Below are 22,743 nucleotides of genomic sequence, written 5' to 3'. Positions count from 1 at the left end.
GTAGGGAAATCCTGGAGCAACATGCTCCAAGCATCAGTGTGATCCAACCCCTTCCTCAGCTGGACATGGTGGGGTCAGAGGCAGTCCCCAAGCCTCCGTCTGAAAGGACTGAATTCTGGCAGCGAGGCACTGAATTCACAGGGATTTCAGGGCCTCAAGTGGTTCTCAAGCTTGGAACTATTCTAGAGATGCAAGCCTCCCCTTCTTCCAATGGAGTCTTACCTTCACAGTGTACCACCAAATTCCCCCTTTAAACAGCTTTTTCCCTTATCCCTAGAGGTTTTCCCTTTCACAGCACAGGCTAAAAGATGTCCTTGAAATAGTCTCAATTTGTCCCTTCTAGTTTAAGAAAGAATACTTTTTATTAAAACAAAAAGGAAGTTCTTTTAAAAAATTTGAACCAACCTGGAGACTGATCTGTGAGCTCTTCCTTGCCCTACAGTATTTTCTCAACCTTATTTCAGCTAAAAGCACTGATTACTCTGCACAGCTTTGCAGAACAAAGAACTTAATTTGGCATACTAGATTTCCTCGCATCTCCAAGGTCACCTCTGTAGAAGAGTGTTTATGAGCATTATGAACATTTGAGCTGAAAAAGTAATAATACACTGCATTTATTTGACATTTTTCATACAAGATTCTCAAAACACTACATTTGAATTGAGGAACAAGAAACTATTTGCCAAAGTTCAGATAATCAAAGACAGAACTGAGAACAACTCCAGATTCCCACTACCTTTAGCTGACAGACAAAACTGCTTTGCCCAACATGCACACCCTGAAAGTAACATTAGCTTCACTCAGAAAACATGAGATGATTATGCAGAACATTTAATGACCTCAGTACTCTTGAAATACCTATGTTGTTTTCATATGCTAAGCCTAGCTAATGTCCTCTTTGCTCACAGATTGTTGACAAAGTTTTGGATGCATAACAAGTCTGAAGTAAGGTGCTCCAGTAAATGGTTTAAAAACAAAACAAAAAAACAACTAAATGAAATACGGTGTTAAAATGATTAAATTAACAAATAATATACACCTTAATGTAAATAATAAATACCAAATAATGAAAATTCTCAGTAAATTAACCAAGTAGGTATCCAGGGAAAGATGGGTTTGATTTAATATGGATTATTTCCACTTAAATACGTCGTTGACAGAAATCTTGTAAGTCCCATCTAAAGCGCTTTCTAATTGTTAGAATGGTTAAATAAATTGGATGCACTTATTCACAGAAATTATTGTTTGAGAATTAACACTGTACCTCAGAAGATGACAGTGGTACACTGTGTATGTCTCATGTGATGAAAACATTGCATCAGCAATGCCCCACTCCTGCATCCTGGAGGACATACTGTACTTATTTCAAGTAGCTGTGCCGTGAATAGGCCCATGCCCAGATGGAACTGGCACCTGTGCTACTTATATTTTGTAATCTTTTCAAAAGGGGAGTGGCAGGGAAGAGTACTATTGTTTTCCCATGCATACAAAGTATAGATAAGAATCCACACCATTTTATATAAGTAATAGCTGTTTCCTGAAAAGGGTTGCTCAAGAGTGTCTTTGAACAAATGCACCTTCTGAATAAAATCAAGTTAGTTATTGGGGATGCAGTTCTGAATTCTGCCAAGCCAAAAAACTAAACTGAGAATGTAAACATTTATTAGAAAACTGGCTCTTTCCCCTCAAGCTTCAGAAAGTGTGATTTACCTCATCTCACTTCAGATCTCTACATTATAGGCATTGGCATACGTATCCTTTATAGTTAATGGAGAGAAACAGCCATTTTAGGGAACAATTCACCTGACATATTTTAAATGTCTACTTTAGGACAAGATGAATTGCATCCTGAAACTATTCACTCTGCTTCTCTCTGTTCACTATAAAAACAGTCTGAATAATTAATTGAGACAGATTCTACACTGCAGTTATCTACTTTTGATCTGATTAATTCCACCCAGAGTCACCAGTGAGACTTCAGTATCGGTACTGAGGTTTCCTGGGAAGATGCTGGGAGGGGACCTGGGAGAACCAGCACAGCACTGTACCTCTCGCCTGCCTCCTGGTTTACCTCCATCCCACCTATAGCCCTTAGGGAGCTACAGGTCTCAACAAACTGCAACACTCATAATCAATTCAATAGCAACAAACCTATTACGAACTGCAGAGGCGACTTAGCAACTAACTTCTCTCCCAAGCAACCTCTGCTTGGCAAATCTGCCACAGAATTAAGAAAGAACAAACAAACGAAGAAGAACCACTTGGCTCACAAGCAAGTGGACTATGTAAGCTGTTCCTGGTTAGCCCAGGAAACAATCTCCTAACAAACTTTTTTTCAGTAATCTCCATGTAAGATCAATGTATGTTTGAGGTGGCATCTGCCCAACATGCCTAGTGCTTCATACTGGAGTCTACAATGTTCCTTGGGCAATGAGATTCCCACTACCAATCTGGCTAACAAGCCGGAAAAGGAAACAGTCCTCACTGCCTCAAATACACTGATTACATTCACATAAATATAAGGATAAATAAAGAGGCCAAACTACTGAGGAACTATGGAATAAGAGTAGCTTATATTGGCAAGAATTTTGAAACAAATACAGGGAAAGATCACCAAGAAATAATTTAGCTCACATGAACAGAACAATCATTAAAACACTTCTTTGCAATATACGTTTAGGAAAGGATGGGAAGGAAAACTTGTGGAGGGTTCAACACTATGTAGGACGAAAATTATGAGTGAAGAAGAAAATGAACATGCAACCTATTCTAAAATCAACCTGGAACCTATTCTAAGACTGCATTTCCCTGGAGTTAGTGAAAGGGTAAAGCTACTGGAAAGTATTGAGTGAGCTGAAACATAAAGTACCTTTAAACTTTTTACTACAGAGCAGGATACTTCGCAGTAAAACATACCCACATTCTCCAAATACAAACAAAAACTACCCGGTCACGAACCCTCTTTCTGTGTCCTAATTTTTAAAGGATTTTAAAAAATTAGAAATTTCTTATGCAAATAACTGTTCTGTTTAGCAGACTCAGCTATGTTGCAGTCTCAGCTTTTATGCCAAGGAAAGATTTTTTTTAAATGATTCTTTGTTTTCTGAAGCCAGACTTGCAAATAACACTTTGAGAAGATGGTGCATTCTTTCCTTTCACTATTCTTACGTCTCTTCCATCCCTTAGGTACACCTAGTATAAACATGCCAATAGGCAATGAAAATAATGATGCTTTGAAATTCAATTGTGTCTCTCATCCCAGGTACCAACACATTTATATATGTTAATTAAACTCCTTAAAGTGTAACTGAAACTGCATTACAATATTCGCAAAAGCATTTACAAAAATTCCTTTGGGATGAAGGGAGGAAAAACTTCAGTTTTGGCATCTAGTAACATGGCAATCAGCTGATTAAGTTAAAAACCTGATAATCCAAGATTATAAGAAATGATTGGCAGCACAATCATCTGTCAGACCAAACCGCAATATTTAAATCAAAGAACAAGCTTTCAAACAAACTGGGAAGCAGAGAAGGTAATACAGTCACGTCAACAATGCCTCTACCTACATGTCAGTCCCTACCCACCTGTATTTGCACAAAACACAGTTCTGAGTACAAGTACACATAATTGAATACCTCCAGAACACTGCCAGATCTACGAAGGTACAGTTACTCCAAAGGTACGTGGGACACATATACCTGTGAATCTTTGTACATGAGCAGACTGTCCCAGAGACTTAGTACAGCTTCCGTGTCTATTATCCTATCCTACAGCTGTTTGCTTTAGTTAATGAAATGGAAAACATTTTTCTAAACTTCTTATAAAGCAAATTTTGCCTTTGTAGAATAAGGAATTCTATAAACAATGATTGAGACTTTGCTTTTACTTCACACAATACAAGTCAAACTGATTGCAGATTTCAGAATTAAATGATGAGATTTAAGAAATAGTTCACAACTTTCAGAAGAAAACTCTGCTTGTTAAAGTAAAGCTTTCCACCAAAAAGATGTTTGACAATAATTTTCTAAGACACAAAGACCCTCCATAAAGAGCACCTTTACTGAGGCTTGTTAGTAAAGCACGTGGCTGCTTTATTTTAGATCCTTCCCTCTCCATAAATGGAATTTAAGTATAATCAGAAGAGAGCAATAAAACACACTGACCTGAATTTGCTGCTGCAGTAGATTGATTTTGTGCTGCTGTTGCAGAAGTTGCTGCTGTTGTCTTGCGATCTATTAGAAATAAAATTTCCATTATATTAAAACAGTAATATTGAAACTGCATTATTATTGAGTGAAAAACATCTTATTAGTTATTCTTTATTGTATTTTTATTAAGCATATTTTATTTTTTAAAAAAATGAAGGATATTTTAGAGGTATCGGTATACGTGACGTAAACATTTTAAATATAAATGCAACATAAAAATCTAGTTAGCCAATAAGAAATAGGTATTTTAAGCACTTAGGCCTCAACTCTGCAAAGCACAGAAACACGGGTTTAGCTGTGTGCATGTGAATAATCTCATCACTATTCAACAAAGCATTTAAGCCTGTGGTGATCTTTGACTATGATGCATTACTGTTAGCAACAATGGCAATGAAACACATGCTTAAAATTAAGTGCTTTGCTGAATGGGGATGGGATTACTCAGGTGCTTAAGGTTAAACACACATTTTCCTGCTTTGCTGAACTGGAGCCTTAGCTAGTATTTATAGATGTTTCACTATTCAGCACAAGCTCCTAGGGCAAGCTTCTCTAACTTCATTCACAATGAGCAGCACATTACTTCTCTTGGAAATCTCAAAGTCTTCCTTGGAACTACTCAGGGAAGTAAGGTCTCGTTCTGTGTAAAAGCAGTACCTGATGCTCAGTAACTCACCCTCAACACAACTCCGTGAAATATGCAGATATTCTTACTCTCATTTGGTAGACTCAGTAAGGGGTCTGAAGGGTAAAGGTTCACTGTAACCCATCTTTAACATAGATGGACAGAAGCAAGTGTTCAGGGCAGGGAGCGCTAAGAGACTAACGAGAGAGAATCTGCCCCAAACACACCCCCAGCCCCGATTCCCACAAACCATCCAAAATCTGCATGCAAGAGCAGAAGGGAAATAGGATCCTGCCCTCAGACCGCAGAGCTGCTCCCTGCAATGGGTAATATGGACTGCAGCTACGGCGGAGAAGCCGCGGGGAGCTGGGGGAACAAGGGGACTTCTGCTTTAGAAGAGCAACTGTGCAGCAGACTGAAACAAGGACAAGATTTGTGTTTCCTGGAAACCCCGGCCTCAGCAATTCTGCTACCTTCATTTCTTAAGTATAATTTCCCCTCTTATAAATATTTATCTAGAGCAGCGGAACCACTTAAAATAGCAAGAAGTTGGTGACAAAGGTAACTTTGTCACTCGATTCCACTGTTTCGGCTTTCGCAAAAGTCCTTCTGGTCTCCTTCCCCACCATCGTCCAAGTTGTAAACAGAGAAAGCTAAGTAAAATGTTTTTATGATCAAAAAGATACAGAAAGGTAGCAAGGCTGATTTGGAAATAAACAATCACATAGTTTTAGTGCAAATTGTTCAGATTAACACATAAGGAATCTGCAGTTACATATTAACAGCTTGTAATTGCGCACACACAGAGATCAAGTCTGTCATTTCCTTAATCTCGCACTTTGTCACCTGGAAATAGCGCTGTCGTTTTTTTCACTGCTACAGTTAAAATTTACTTTTGTATGGGAGACCAACACAAAATTCATAGATTTTAAGTCTTGCATATGGCCTCAAAGAGACAAATTGAGGTCTGTGTGATTCTGGGGCCTCATCAAGGCCTAGTGCTGCACAGAAAAGAATCGAGCAACTATCATAGCCCACTACACTGATGCTTTTAACAGGGATCAAACTCCCTTTATGAGCCTGGTGTTCAAACATTTCTGGATAAATCTCCTGGTAAAGTCAATAAAAATATGTTGAATGAAGACTGAAGAAGCAGGCCCTAGTCTGCTACTGGAAAGGGTAGTTCAAACAGAGCTAGCCGCCCGCGTGCCCAGGTAACCTAGGGGCAGCTCCTAGGACCTCAGGACATCTATTGTCAGATCAGTGGTCAGCAATCGTGTCCACACTTGGAAAAGCAAATCTAATGGTAACTGATACAGACAATATTCAAAAACCTGTGAGTGCTTGAGTTATTATTTTGAGTGAATAACACTCCAATTGCGCTACTCCATCTTAGAAGTGTAAGACTTGTCACTAAAGATAAGCTCTGTCAGGTTTATGTCCACATTGTCCCTGCTGCTAAAATCTCAGTGAAAGCAATAGAAAGATTATCATGATATTCAGCTTTAGAAAGGAACTATTTGTAATTTCACACTGAAATCAGACACCGCATGGAGCTGTATCATGGGTCATGCCTTCCAAGTGCTGTATCTTTTTTCACAGATAGACAGTATACTATGTCCAGAATTGTTCGGAGCTGCTGGTGTCCTGGCTGCTACTTGACATGGCAAGCTATAGCCAAGACGAGGATGAGATCTTTGTTTACGTATGCAAAGGCACTGATCTGCCGGAGTTCAGACTGCTTATGAACAGCTTTTTGTACCTGTATGTACAATATAGTATTATTTGAATAGGCATTTTCTGATGAAAACCAGAAATATACCATGAGGCATCTAATGTCAATGGTTCCTCTTAAATGGAACAGTACTGTGATAGAAAAAGTATCCAATACCCTGCAATGCAATTATCATAGCATAGTCTTGATGTATAGCCTTGACACAGTAAAGTAGGGTACACAAGCACCATGTGGCTCAAATTCTGAATTTTATTTGCCTATCGGTTGAGCTACATGCTCGCTTCATTGAGCATGACAACCTAGTTTTAAGTGTCATTTAATTTTCATTTTGAAATATAATTACAAAGTGTTCACTGTAAGATATCACTCGTCTGCAAATGTGTCAAGATTAATTTGTGCTAGCTTATTCACAAGTGTCAATAGTTAATTACTGTGTCATCTCTGGATGGCTAAATGACATTCTAACTTCTGATTTTTTACAGTGTTCCTTTATGTTATTTTCCATTAGGGGATGAGTCCATATTCCTACATGTGGGCAAATACTCAAGCACATAAAATACCAGACGTCACAACTCATTAAAATCAACAGAGCATATATTGCTGTATATATCCTATAAAATACATTTAACTGAAAAGATAATTCTAGTAATAATGTCAGATTCCTAAAAACCACACATTAATTTGTATCTGTCTGATCTAATGCCTAGGGGACTAGTGTATGGGATCACTGTTGTTACACTTTTGTACCATGAGAAAAGGACAGCTCTTTGGACAACTGCATCTTAAAACAAACAAACAAACACACACACCCCTAAACAAAAACCAAGCACAACTCAAACGAACAAATCAAACCTTACTTGTAGAAGATATTTGAAGGTTTGAGGATGCTTAAGGCTTTTTATCAATTATTTTCTTGTCAAAAGAAAGAGTTAAATAGTGGTTATAGTCAGGCTAATTTGTAACTCCCCAAAATTGCGTCTCAGTGCAAGAAACAAGAACTGTGAAATCTAACAAATGCCATTTATTCTATGAAAGAAATTATTTGAATGTCCCCACCCACTTTTTTTTCTCAGGGTCCTACAATATTTCCTCTTTCTGGAAAAAGATGTAATTTCTGAAGATGTAATTTCTGAAGAGGTAATTTCTCTTTAACAAAAAAGATGAAAGGAAACAACAAGCAGAACAGTGTTTATGATAAGCATTCTGCATGAAACATTTTCACAGGTTTCTTTCTTGGAGCCTCACCTGTTCTTGCTGTTGGCGAGCAAGGTCCATTTGCTGCCGTTGTTTTTCAATTTGTGAGGCTGCCAGCTTTTTCTGTTCGTCATGGGCAGCCAGGAGCTGCTCCCGTAAGCTGATCAGCTGGGTGATCATAGTAGAGAGCTGTCGCTCTTTTTCTGCCAGGCTTTCTGGTGTACCTAAATGTGCAGGAAAGATATACTGTAAATATGAGATAGACAATAGTTACCAAGCAATATTCACCAAAAAATAGCTGAATCACCAACATGCTTATTTCCAGTGGCAGCCTGAATATATATTTTACTAACAAATCCCAAAAGAATCTAGCACATAGCTTTGCTGTGCTCTAAGCAGTGGAGGATATAACAAAAATTGGAGCAGAAAAGATATAGAGTATTTCTTTTTTTCTGACAGGAGTAATTAACGATGCACTGTGTACAAATCCCTATATCTTTTCCATCTAAATCTGCCCAGCGTGATAAATACATTCACAGTTTATTAGACATAATTTTCCTTCACTTTATATATTTTGTTGGTTTTTTCCCCAAGTATGTAAAAATGCTAAAAAAAAAATTAAAAGATGCTATTCCGTGGAAGAAGCAGTTTAATAGCTTATTGATCATTTCTCTAAAATACCCATATATCTGGTTCATTTGGGTAAATGTAAGCTTTGGTTATGGGATGCATATTAAAAATGAGCTCTACTTGTCCCTAAGAGAAATGCCTAACCTGAGAAAATGGCTTAAAAATTTTCATTTAACTTTCAAAGTTTACTCTACAGAGAGCACTTAATTAATATGAAACTACGGTACATTTATTCTTTGCACTAATGATGCTTAATGGTCTGTTTATGGGTAAATTGCATGGGTCTCCTAAGTAGAGTGTACAGGGTCCTTTTGCAAATCAATCCAAAAATATCCCATCTTACGTTTGAACATATTACTCTGTCACAAACAGCAATGTCAGCTCCTATATTCAAGCCATACACTGTGCTTCCTTGTGTGAGCATCTCAGACCCACCACTCTATAAGACATAATATAACTACAGTAAGGTGTCAGTTCAGGAATATTGGAAGAGTATCTGAAAGAGGGTTTACAGTTGGAAATGGGATAAATGAAGCAATTTTATGTTGTACAGGAGAACTGAGAGTTAGACAAGAAGCAAATCAAATCAAGAACTAGTCAGGTCTGTAATCTGCCACGATAATATAAGAACTGGCACAAAAGAGAGGGTATTCACATGCTTCCCTTCCTCCATTCACAATAGAGGACTGTGATAAAGAAGTCATAGGACTTTTGAAGAGGAAGAAAACGTGTGAGGAACAGGACCTGGAAGAGAATGGAGAAACCATCACCAAAATTACGATCTCACTTTCTTCCCAGGAGTAAGATGGATATCTTCTAGGGAAGAGAAGAAAGAGGTTGACAGGTTTCATAAAGAGAGGGAAGGCAAAACAGACTCCTGCCAAGCAGATGACAAACCCAAGATGCTCTACTACTTACATCGTTCTGTGATGGGACCAATACTATTCTTAAACAGAGTTTCATTTGCAAAAGCAGCCTACAAGAAAACCCCTGCTTTCTATTGAAAAAGAAACTGCATGGGTTAAGTCATTCACTCTAAATAAAGTAAACTCCCAGAAACAAATGGTACCTGTTTTTCTGTACATTTCTTAATTGCATTTAACAACATAAAGTACTGAAAATATTCAATTTCTTAGCCACTATTAATTAGCTTAGTTTTAAAAGAGTCTGCAACAAACTGGTGTTTCAGTACCCTGTAATGCCAAATCTTAATTCAGTGTACATGCGGCACAGGCCTCCAGACAAGGAAAAGTTAGTAACTTTTGCTGTGGTAGAAGTTTTAGAAATGCTTAGCAATTTTCTTAGTCACAAGTATGATGGACGCACGAAGTTGAACCTGAAGGACTCCATACTATTCAGACCAACTCATTGCAAAACCTTAGTGTGATATGCATGACTGAAGCAATAGAAGACTTCCATGCAAAATATTGTTCCAAAACAACAAAAAGAAGATTTCTGAAAGTTAGCTTAGGCAGGTATGTGGCCAGGAAAACATCTGCACTGAAGGTACTGCCTTGCCAGGATCCGTTAGCTTGTACTGAGCTCCACACTGTTGATATCAGTTCAGTTACCTGCAACTTCAGTATAGACTTACCTTAACCCTCTTAAACTGTATTATTCAGTCTTGAAGACTTTGCACCATGGATCAAATGTTATTTAGGTGCTTTTGAATATGTTATTGTATACTGAAATTCATTTTCATGGATAAAACAATGTTCTGCCAAAGAAAAACTCCCTTGCTCATCATGACTGGAAGAGATCAACCATTCCACCTATTTTAGAAACCCACTGGGAAGCAACCTGCTGCCTCAAATCATGCTTATTGCCATCCACTGCCACCTGGGAAACCAGAGCTCAAGACTTTCACATCTGTCAAGCAGCTTTGGCATTGTAATGAAGGTTCGTGATCTTACAGTCATAAAATATTTTACACACCAAAAGCAGAGATTAATCTCCTGCTCCATTTCCATATTACTTTATATACGTTGTACTTGCTTCATAATATGAGTACAAAGCTACCCCAAAGAGTGCCTGCTACGGCGACAAAATTTGATTGCTTTGTTATGAGTAGTTAGAACCATTTCCTATAGTTGCAGCAAATTTATAAGGTCATTTCTTTTTCTTTTTCTTTTTTTTTTTCTGAATTTTATACAATAGCAGGCAGAAGTAACTGTTCTTATTCAGGAATTCATAGTAATTGTTTTTCTTTCCTTTTTCACCCCAGAGAAACAGATCTGAAATGAATGACCCCATTTAAAGTACTGTACTCTTTAATTTGTACTGTGCTATGTAGTCCAACAACAGAATAGAACTGATGACCACAAAATGTACACTGTGCTCCTGGAGAATAACGAGACCTCCATGAAGCTGCAAGACACCTAACCAAACACTGCTGAAGACAAGAAAAAGCATAAGATGCAGAATGTTGTTGTATGACAGCGTGGAGGGGAGGTATAATTTAATTTTAGAGTGGAAAATCCCAACCATTATTTTTCAGTTTAAATACCAATAATAACCAACTTGCTCAGAATGCAGACCAGACTGAGCAGATCTGGCTGGGCCAAGAGAGGTCATCAGTAGCTGTGTGCCATCATCATCTGTTTTGCATCCACTTACTGCAGCAAGCAATGAGATTCCTAAACCCATTATCAGTAAATAAACTTCTGCTGACTCAAAAAAAAATATCTATAAATAAAATAAAAAATAGCTCTCTGTAAAATGTATTTGCCATAAAAACAGATAAAACAAAAAGCTTACTAAAAAATATACAGTAAACATGACAGCTTCCATAAAATATTATATATCACAGCTCACTCTCTGTTCTAATCCTATTCTCCTACTCCAAAGACAGCAGTGCATTTTTTTTTCCATGGGGTCTTCCTTATCCCCAAAACACATCTGTCTTGAGTTTCTCTCAGATTTGTCAGGTGGATCAGTGCTCCCCAGGGCCTGCTCCATCTGAAGTATTTTAATTTGACTAAACACCTGATTTATTTTATCTCTCCGATGAGAAAGGCAGTTTGTCTTAATAGAGCCTGTCAGCCTACAGTCCCATTCACAGCAATTTACAGGCAGCCAGGGATGCTGGAAAAGAAGAGTGCTGTGATTCTGTATTTTATCCTCCTCCAGAAAGCACCTAAAAGCAGCTATTCACTGCTACTGCATGTGGCATTTTAGAACTGAATTAGCTTTTTATTCAAGTAACTACACTTGTTGTGAATAGCTTATCTGTAAAATTGCTACATTCACTACTGATTTTATTAACCTTTGGCTCTATCACAAAATGGTCTTCAGTTAGGAAAGACCTTTAAAATTGACACATTTTTCTTAGGGGCCTTTATTTCAGTAACTTCAGATATACTGAATTTGATCCATTGACTCCCTTTACCAGCAGCATTTAAAATTTTAGTGTTGGTGGGAAGTCGATAGTGTTTAAGGACTACTTTTTAAAATTAAAATATAACAGCCTCATCAAAAGTTCAGAAAAAATATTTTTGATAGCCCTTTGGTTATATATTCTTGCCTTTGTGCTTACAATCATAAACTGCAAAATAATTTGGTTGTAGCAATATTTTTAATTTTTCCTTGTGTGCTTACTGTTTTACCCTTTGTTTTTGTATGGATTTGAGCACAAATTCAGGTAAAATGGTCAGATTGAACGGAACTAAGGCATCAAAGAGAACTTTTGAGAAATTCTGGTCACAGGTCAATATAACCAGGAGTGAGAAAATAAAAAGTAGCTATAAATCTGCTGAAAAATAGAAGAGTTCAACTTGTGGTCTACAATTGCATTTAGAAAGAATTCTGCTTGTGGCAAAAAGCTACCTTTTAAAACTGATAGCAGTACCACATGATTTCTGGTACACAAAGTAGTAGAAAGATCATCATATATCTTGTGATGCATTTAATAAAAAATCATAAACATCATCTTGCATTTTATCTACCTAGATTTCTTTAAGGATTGCAAAAAAGACTAAAAATCTAGGATCTTGTAAGTATAGATACATAATATAACTATAGTTCTTATATCAATCACTGGTGTACCACCTTACAAGACTTCGATTACCTCTTACTACGTATGCAGTCTACGTGCAGATGTAGCTGCCTGTCAACAAACACAGGAGGCTTTTCAATGTTAAATTTGGATCTGTCCTTGTGGCAAGTTGTCATGAGATAGAGGCAGACTAGTAACTGCTGGCAAGGGGAAAAAAGCAGGAATAACAAAAAATAGACTTCTAGACTTACACAGGATAACTTAGACTAATCTTTTTGACACTCAGCAAAAGAAAACAAGATAAAACCCACATATTCTATCAAGTAAATAAAAGACAAAATACTGGAGTCATAAGCAAGCCAAAAATTTACAGACTGATCCAAAGCTTGCCGAAGTAGGATTCTTAGCTGTGACACTAAATTACTGTGGGTTCTTGAATGTGCTTGCCTTAGTTTCCCAATATGTACACAAAGCAAAACACTACCAATCAGAGGTTTTTATGCCTGGTTAGTTAATGCTTCTGAAGTGCTTTGAGATCTTTGCATGGAATCTCTACACAGCTGCAAAGTATTACTGGTTCTCTTGAATTCTGTGATTAGTGTAAAGCATGACAAATATCATGCTTGTTTATGCACTGCATCTAAACTAACTTTTGCCCCATATACTTACAGGAAATACAAATTAATAAATCACAAATGATTTCTCCTGTTATGTTTTTAGAATAAACACATAGTGTGACTTTTATGAAATCAAGAGACAGTAATGCAAGAAAAGTGTGGACTTTGCCAGGAACTAAGGGCTTTAAATCACTTAACTGCAATTCCAAAGTATCATCAACCAAAGCAATTCAACCAACAATCAAAAATGATTTTGAATCAAGTTAAGCAATTTCAGCATTTAAAAAACAAACAAAAAAAACCCCAAGAAAGCCTTTATGAATCAATTCCTCTATTAGTTTGGGGTGGTTTTTTTAATGGACATTGTTTGACAAGAAAGCAAAAATACAATGCTAGACATAAAAGGAAGTGTATTTGATCTTAGCTGCCCAGAGATAACCTGGTTAAACCATTCTGTCTAACACGGCATTCTGCAGCACACATCAGATAGGCTGTGATGTCTCTACTTCACAGGCTCTGTCCAGCATTTAGCATTTACCCTTTTTTGATTGGGTCACCTTTTAAATGCCACAAAATAGGGCAGCAAAAGTCAACAAAAATAAACAGGGAAAACAGAAGAAAGTAACAATCTAATGGAAGGGCTTCGGAGATAAAAGTCACTTTGTGAGGGCTGCCTGACTAAGGAGCCCCCTTGCCATTGCAATAGCATCTAATTTGAGTTCTAACTCCAACAGCAGTTTAAAAAGCTTTCCACTCTAAAGGGCCCCAAGTGCATCATAAAGATAAAGCATTTCAGTAGAAAACAGCCACAAAGACCTCTATTATCTTATCAGTCTTTGGTTACAACAGCTGAACCAATATGACTAAGTTCTGAATGACTTTTTTTTTCCCTTTCTTTTTATAACACTAGAATACTGGAATTTCTTTATTTCATGATCAGTTAGCAATTGTTGTTGTTCCCATATGCTACTGTCCAGTCCTTCGTCAATAAAAAGTTTTATAAATGCTTCCATTGTGCTTTGTAGCATCCCAGTGCAGAAGGCAGCACAGCAAACATGTCCAGCATGCAAACCACACCGCACAGCTTCTCTGCTGAAGGTGTGAGATCCTCCCCCCCTCCCCTTACGTCTCAAAATGATTCTGTGTTTTAAGCTTTGAGCAAAGAAAAATTAACACCCTATGTCCATAAACACTAACAGTAATTAATACTAGGAACTACTGAAAACATTCTGTAGAGCAAAATCTGTTTGTCAGATTTAGGAAAAAAAAAACCAAAATTGGCTTAAGTTAGCTGTGCTTATGAGAAGAATGAGAATGCTTTATTGACAATCTGCAGGATTTTTCCTAATTTCACATATATTAACCCTCAGATGCTTAAGCCATTTCTTAGGTGGGAGTGATTTGAAACTACGATGAGTTGCAGAACAGGAGAGTTTTAATACATGCCTAAACTTACCATAGGCCAGACTGTCTTTTCTACACTAGCCATAAAATTGCAGTTAGCAGAGCAAAAATGAAATTACCTCGGCGAGGTCATGATGATCCTTCATTTTTCCATATCAATATGCCCAGCGACAGGTGAGGGAGAGGGCAGGGACCCATGACTGCAGGGCTAGCTGCACCTCCATCACCACAGCCACCTCTCTGCCTCTCTGCGAACTGAGCTGCTGCCACGTCTCGCAGCAAACCTCAGGGCTCTGCACACACCAGCACTTAGTTTGGTTCATACCGAGGCTTTCATAAAGTCCACATATACATCTTGCCTACCAGGGGAGACAGTACATGTGCAGAAGAGCGATCCGCGTTCAGGTCTCTCCCTGACATTGAGCTGGGGTAGAGACAGGAGTCCCTGGGCCTAAGTGCCCTCACAGGTCCGCATTTTATCATTGCACCTCTAAGTGTTCAGGTTCAGCTGTACCCTATTTGATCATTTAAAGTGCCAAACTCGGGGGGAGGGGTTCGCTTCTCAAAAGAGTTTGAAGGATTTATCCCTTCTTTAGACTTCAAAAATCACAGAACAAGTTATTCTGCATCAAGAACAACTAAGTCACAGGAATGTATACAGTAATCCAGCTGAATATTTCCCCCAATGATTCGTCATCACCTGACGGCAACTGAGGCAGGCTTACCTGCCTTAGCATTTCCCAGCAAATGCTTACACCTTAGCTTTGTTCCTGCAACTAACAATCTCTTCTGAGACAATGTTTCTTTTGTGGCCTTCAACATTTTTTTGATCTCATGTGTTTGCTGGACTTTTTGTTCTTTCATTGTTTCTTAGCAATTCTCAAGTGTTTCCTGAAGAATCTCTTCTATTCAGAGGTTTTCTTTCTTGACTGTTTTTCACAACAGTTCTAACCAAAGTAAACCAACATATTCAAATGAAAGACACTGCAGTGATTGGATCAACATAAACTCTTCGCAAGTCACTACCAAACAGCTCCAAAACTGTCAAAGTAATCTGCTAGGCAAAGGATTGGATAGGGTAGTGCCTGGGCACTAGAGCAGCACAATGATACGTTGCCCCATTTTTAGGGATATGATGAATCCGCAGTTGAGTCCTAAAATGTAAATCCATGTCAGGAATGTAGGAAAGAATGTGATGTTAGCCAGAGCTTCAACCTCCCCCTCCTCCAAACCGGCACCCAGAAAAAAGCAGAATTCCAACAAATGTCTTGGACTCCTTACTTTCTTTAACACGCATGAAAAGAAGAACTCTATCTGATGTAATCCTTGGAGGACTTTAACTATGTTTAGAGATTTTGTTACTATCTCATATATACAATTCTACTTTAGTATCGTTTGTTATTTAAAAAAAAAAAAAGAAATAAAAAAAAACTTTAGCCAGTTTCTTAGAATTACTCTCAAATTCTAGAAGAGCTTGTCACCTTACATTCTATATAATACTAGAAGTACGTATTAGGTGTTAATTCAAGTACAAATTAAGTGTTAATTCATGCATGTGCATGTGGAAGGAAGATGACAATTTTTTGAATAAATTATTCCTACGGTTTTTCAGCAGCAAGTAGAGATTCAGTTATGAATACTTTAGTGCTTTCAGTGGGTTTAGAAACGCTTCATATATAGTCAATACGAGCTGTTCAGACTCTATGTGGGAAAAATGTGATAATACTGGATATAAACAGAGAAATACGTATTTTATATTGCCACTAAAAACTCCCAGCCAACCTGTTCTTGCTGAATTAGAATATAATGATAGAGCAGAGCCCACAAGCTGTGAGTAATCTGTACAGTGACACAAACATTAAAATATGAAGTAAAGAGAAAAGAAAAATGAGAAGTTTTATTCTGTTAACTGAGAAGACTGTATCCCAGGGTATAGCACACCAAAGTAAAATATGGAGAGCAAAATTTGTATTATTAATATTATTATTGACTCTAATGTTCAATTCCAGTGCTTTTAAAGTAAAAAACAAAAAAAAATTACACACAGGAGAGGAGGAAAGATGGTCCACCTATTTAAGGTACGCAGTCAGGACTTGAGAGAGCTGAAAAAATATCCTGACCTTCAGTTTCAGTTTTTCCCATTTAAATACAGATGACAGTACTTCCCTAGATCGGGGAAGGGGAAGGAGAGGAGGATGTTATTCTGATGGTAGGAACAGTAAAGATTCCAAACTGTATTTGTGGGCCATAGAACAGAAGGAAATAGGATATTAAAAACAAAAAAGGGATAAAAAAGGTATTGGAAATAAAAAGAATTGATAAACAGGAAAAAAAAAGAAAATCTAACTGTCATGTAATTATGTAACAGTTCCTCTTCTGTAGAAAAACCACAGTGAGATGCCAGAAACTGTATTAATAAGGATAGTAGAAATACTTAAATGTCACAGTAGGAATAAACTTTCAGGAACCTTCTCTGTGCAAACATCCCCAACACAGATCACGTTTACCAGTTGTTTTTTTTGGTGGAAGTTAATATCTTAATTTAAAATGGCACAAGATTGTTTCACCTTTCCTTATCAGAGAACACACATTAAGCACAAAAAACAATAGCAGGCAGGTGCTTTGTCTTATTCAAGGAGATAAGAAAGTCATAAAAAAGGTTTGAAACTTAAATCCTGTAACTTTTCTCATTTACAAAGGCTGTACCACTAACTCCAACCCAATGGTCCTATAATGCTTCAAGTTCTGACATAACAAAACAGGGGAAGTCTCATAGGGAAATGGAGATAACCAAAGTTTTTCCTTCTCAAGACACGACACAAGTTCTAAATATCAGAAAAATCAAGTCCCTCAGTAACAATGATGTTCACAATGCTTGTAACTTCTTCATTACACTGGAATTGACAACTCAGCAGGCCTAATTCTCTCTTCACATTATTTATGCATACGTGTAGAACCAGAAACTTCAGTAGAAATATCCTTTATTTACAATAGTATGAGAACTGATCCCCACGTTCCCACAAATAGTAAGTGAAGCCAGTTGTTCACTTTCCCTATTAATTTATCTCTGAGCCTGACTCAAACCACATGCATTCTTTCATCAGCTTTGGCTGAGTTTTTATTATCAGAGGACCAATAGCAGATATATCAAAGTGCAAAATATGCCATCACCGAACATTATGGACTAACGTTGTTTTTAATGACATTCTATCTCTCTATTTCTCCAAAACTCACTATATTAGGTATGTAGAAATGCTAGTAACGAAGCCTATACATATATACATATTCTATAGCACCATCATGGGTTTAGGTCTGAGGCTGCTTTTTACATGCACTTTCTTATTAAATTCTTACTTAAGAATTATTAAATTCTTACCTCTTTCCTTAAGCAGCTCATAGATTAATGTGAAACTGAGAATGAGGTGCTTACTTAGAGAAATACTGCCCCACCTTTCACACCAGCTTCAAAGGGATTACAACACAATAACATTTTGTCCTAAACATTATTTTGCTATCTGGATAATTTTTTTTCCTCTTCCAACTCACAAAATTTACTGAATGGAGTTCTGCTACATTAGCAGTGTCGCTATATCTTAATTTAGTTAAGTTATGTTTTAGATGTTTGAAATCAATGGAAAAACCCTACCCTTCATTTCCACAACATAAGAAAAATATTTTAGTTCTAGATGAATATTTGCACCCGTGCCTTGATATGGAGGAACGGATGGTCTGACATATGAACGCCAAGTCATCTCTACTATTCATAGAAAGCATTGCAGTAAAAGGTGTACGATATGTTTTTGTAACTTCCTCTTTTAGATGTGAAATGATATTTTGTTTTGCTTATACAATTATAGGTAGTATCTTCTTTGGAATTACAATGTTGAGAGTCACAATTGATGACAGTCTCGAATAAGTAGGTCCTTATCAACGAACACGAAAAGATTAGGAGTCTGCTGGAGAAGAAAAAAGTAAATGGAGAATTCAGGACTGATTTTGAAATTGCTCCATTTCATTGATTGTTCTTTCATAACAGCGTACAGCTGGATAAAATTCATTTTGTTTCCATATTCAATTTTAACTTTAACGAGTGATTTCTGGGTACCATGATACTCTTCAAAATGAATCTTATTTTTTTATTATGTAAACATGATACAATTCCAAGTGATCTGTACAATTTTTCATTCTTTTTAAACTAGTATTTCTTCCTGTTGTGCTGCAAGTGCAAAAAAAGCACTTGTTTGTAAGGAAGAGCCCTCCAATTAAAAATTGTATCTCAATCACAGGGATGAACTGAATATCTGTTCTATCTAATCTTATTCTGGAAAGAGAATTGTATATGTACATGCATTAAAATGACTGGAAGGAAGCTGAGTTTAGAGGAAGTTAGTTTAATATCTCATTTGATGAGTATAGCTGGTATGAATTAGATTACATTAATTTCCCTATATAATAGAACTTACAGTTAATTGTGGTGTCGTTAGCTGATATTTGTCTGTCATAAAAAAGTTCATGATGGAAAAGAAGCTTTTGCCTGTTTGTTCAGTCTTCTCACATTGTCTACACTATAGATTAATAATGAAAGATGAAAAAGAATCCTATGTTTTAATTAAGTTTTCCATGTTAAACAGCAAGCTACAAAAAAGGAGGGGTTTAAATATTTTTTTTTCTGCTTTTTGTCACAGTATTTGCAGAAATAACACGATTCTTTACGTAGTGAGGAATACTTTGCACTGTAGTGTCTATAAATACATACATGGGGTGATGGTAAGAAAAGGTAACATTTTAAGTCTGTACAGCTTTTATGTGTACAGTTGGACATGTGCAAATCAGGTGAAAAAAAACATGTCATCGCTGTATCTTCCTGCGGAGCTAATCCAGTTTTAAAGAGGACGATGTGGTGCCTTATATTGAACCTGAGCATCTGTCTACTAGGAAGGTCTATGAGAACAAGGACGGGAATCAATACTTTTCTCTATGGGTGCAAGAAGGGAAAAGATCCTTTCCATAGGTGCCATTGCAGCTTTTTTATAAACAGGCTGACCCATGTACATATTGGGATTCAATTATTGGAGTTCATTTGCCTTAAAGCTAACACTGAGGATCCCAATCCAAAACACTCTCGGAATCTTGCCTCTCTTCCTATACTCAAAATTGTGACCCAAATGTATTTTTTCTACTGCATCCAGAATGCACATTATACACAGGAGAGGAGATGTGCCCCTGTGAAATGTACTCTGACTTATGATGTCTTGCAGTTACTTTTTATATCTTATTTAATAAGTTACTTCCATGAGTTTTTAGTTAGTAGTTATTAGTTACACCACTCAGAAATGTCTAAATATAAATATGAGGAGTATTAGTACTGCAAGATTTATATACTTTAAATATAAATTTTAATTTTGATCTTAATTACATGTTCATCTTTCATGTCTTACAAATACAAACAAGTATATCAATGAAAAACTTATATTTGCCTCTGAAGATTTTCATTGCCTCTGGTGATAAGTAATGAAGAAGCAAAGTTTATTGCAAAACAAGGACATTAGCATAGCCTGTCTATCATGGAAGCTGTAAAGAAGAAACTTCCTACTTCATCTGAGAAGAGACAATTTAGTCAAAAGCCTTTGATATGTATGGAAAAGCAACAACATTTTATACATTTAGAATGTGCCCACAGAAGTCAGTTGAAGGATTTACACTTATTTCAGTGGGCTTTGAAACAGGTCCACTGTTACGTTCATTAATAATGGCATTAGGTGGTCAAAATTGGCAGCTTCAGGCTTGTAAATCTGAATATTATTTTAAATTTCTTTGATAATCAAACAGTTATAAATTGAAAGTGCTACTTATCTGCTATGCACAACCAAGTAATCTGTAAAACCAATTCAGCAGAGCATATTAATGCTACAGATTTGAATTATCTTATGCCTTTTGAAATAATCACAACTTCACTGTATGGGTATGAGAAACAAAACCCAAACAAGTAAACCATACTTATTGTCCCCTCAAGGTTTATCTTATAAATAAATAAATAAATAGAACACATTCCAGAACAAATTAGAATTCTAGGATAAGCTTCTTGTGCTCCTATGAAATATGCCACAAAATTATCAGTCAAGTTTTCTAACTACAGAAAAACCTCCCAAATCACATTAACCAGAGTACAAAGGAGGTGGCCTACATTGCAGACTGAAGTTCCACACATATTCTAAGAGTGTTCTGGTATAATTATGCTCTAACCACAAGCATGAGTATGTTTAGCCAGATGTTTCTTAGAAGCGACTAAAAGTACAGTTGGAAATTTTCTTAATTCAATTTATTTGTATACCTAGTTGATCACAAACCAAAACATTTAACACAGCCCTTCGCTACAGAATCACTGGTAATGAAATTCTTCACAGTCCCAAACCAGAGTGGTATCATGTTATTTTGTTGTGCTTATATATGTATTCCGCCACTCAAACAGGATCACTCAGAATGAAAACATAGATACTGCCTATTCAAAAGACTAAATATAATTTAATATTCAAAGGCCTGAACTCAGGCAAAACTTTGAGCACAGTCTAAGGATAATTAAGAATAAATCTTGAAATACTGGGAGCATGTAGGAAATACACCAAGAGGTTTTGAATTCCATCATAAATGCATTCTAATTCAATATTTTATAAATAGACCTGGAATATATTTAAGAAATTGGGATCTCCTAATTATTCTTCTTTCCTTAAGACAATATAACACTGTCCGGGTTGCATTTTCATTACTTTATTTCTACAGTGACTGCAATTTTATCATTATTTTTCCTTCATAACAAGACACTAAAACTAAAAACACAAATGAAGAAGAAGCAGAAGCAGGGAAAACAGATTTCTACCGAGACTTCTCTCAATTGGTTTTGAAAGTTAATCATCTTCCTTTTAAGTGACCTATTGAAAACATGAGCTATGTCTGGAACAACATACCTATTGCAACTTGCTGCAATGTCTCTGCCATGTTTCTCAGAAGTTACGTCAGTGTAACTGTGATGCTGAGATACTGCCAATTAAGATGAAGGCTAATTGTGACTGCAAAATAATTTTGCACTTAAGCAATGTATTTTTATGGTCATTTCCTCCCTATGAATTTTAAATATCCATCAAAATTTCAATCTGGCTGCATCTGTAAAGATCTTGGGTATTTTTCCAAGGGGTTTCTTAGATTTAGGTGTCTCTGGGACTGAGGTTTTTTTACGGGATTTAGGGCTCTTACTATTGCAGACAGATCTATGGCTATGTTTTAAAAAATACATTAAGCATCTAACACCAGCACTTTGGTAACTTCCAAGTAGCAAGTACTGCATTCACTTACAAATTTTCAAATTCCTTCTTGGAGCTCTTCCATTATTGGCTTAATATGCAATATCAAAGATGAGATGTTTCTGCTCTTGTGTATCTTAAATGTTCTGCATTTAGGGGACCTCAGCAGCTTGCAGTAAAGCTAAGCTTGCAGTAAGCTTTCAGATATATCAGGGACTCAACATACACAGACAAAAGTCCATTTAAGACCACCAGCTAGGCTAAGAGGATGATCGTATAATAATTTGACATGTAAAGACAAAAATACAGAAAATGCATTTATAAGGCAACACATATATTCACACTTATTTCCCTACGCAAAAAATAAAAATTTTTACTAATGAGCACTCAGTGTTGCTATAGGTATTAAGTCAAATATATATACTCTAAGAGGAGAGACTTAGCTGCTTAACCAACTACACAACTCTACGCTTTCTATGACATAGCTAACACTGACAAAAAAGAGCACTACCATAAAAGCCTGAATAAATATGCATGGCAAAAGCATTACCAACTAACTTTCTAATTCTCACATATCATTTAACCATGTCCTATCTTCTAGCTATCAGCCAAGAACATTAAACAAATATCATATAACTTGAGTTGATGAACAACAGAAAACGAACTCTTTTAGGACTCCAATGAAAAACAGCATGTTAGTTTTCTTAAAAAAAAACCCATACACACCTCTCAGAGGCTGTTATCACAGAAACTGAGTCTACAACTGTTGCCATTTTGGATAGTAGCCGCAGTCTCAGCCCTGTCATTGGTGATGCCAGCTGGTCTATGGGATCTGACTTTGATCAGTGAAGAGCAGTGTTTTCCCTTAACATATCACGCTGCAGGTATCGGAGTGGGCCTATTGCAAGGAACACGCTTCTCCTTTGTGAAGACTATTTCATTAAAACAAGTTAAACAACGTACATTTTCATTACATAAATCTTCAGTTTTCCCTCACTTCCAAACTTGAATTTTATATTAATTTTTATGTGTTTAATGCAT

At 36.7% G+C, this 22,743-nt stretch overlaps 1 protein-coding gene across 1 annotated transcript in view; it reads right to left on the bottom strand.

The window, feature by feature from the left end:
* The window catches only part of SOX6 (SRY (sex determining region Y)-box 6), a 245,163-nt gene that overhangs the window by 136,985 nt on the left and 85,435 nt on the right, over positions 1 to 22,743 (bottom strand). Inside the window, exons 5-6 of the mRNA XM_009892024.1 lie at positions 7,814 to 7,986; positions 4,167 to 4,235 (exon numbers count right to left, since the gene is read on the bottom strand). Coding sequence (XP_009890326.1) covers positions 4,167 to 4,235; positions 7,814 to 7,986 — 242 coding nt within the window. The remainder of the gene's footprint in view (positions 1 to 4,166; positions 4,236 to 7,813; positions 7,987 to 22,743) is intronic.

The sequence above is a fragment of the Charadrius vociferus genome, unplaced genomic scaffold, assembly GCF_000708025.1.
Source record: "Charadrius vociferus isolate BGI_N301 unplaced genomic scaffold, ASM70802v2 scaffold179, whole genome shotgun sequence".
In the NCBI taxonomy this organism is placed as follows: Eukaryota; Metazoa; Chordata; class Aves; order Charadriiformes; family Charadriidae; genus Charadrius; species Charadrius vociferus.
Note: the sequence above shows the minus strand (reverse complement) of the source record. Positions and strands in the feature narration are given on the sequence as shown.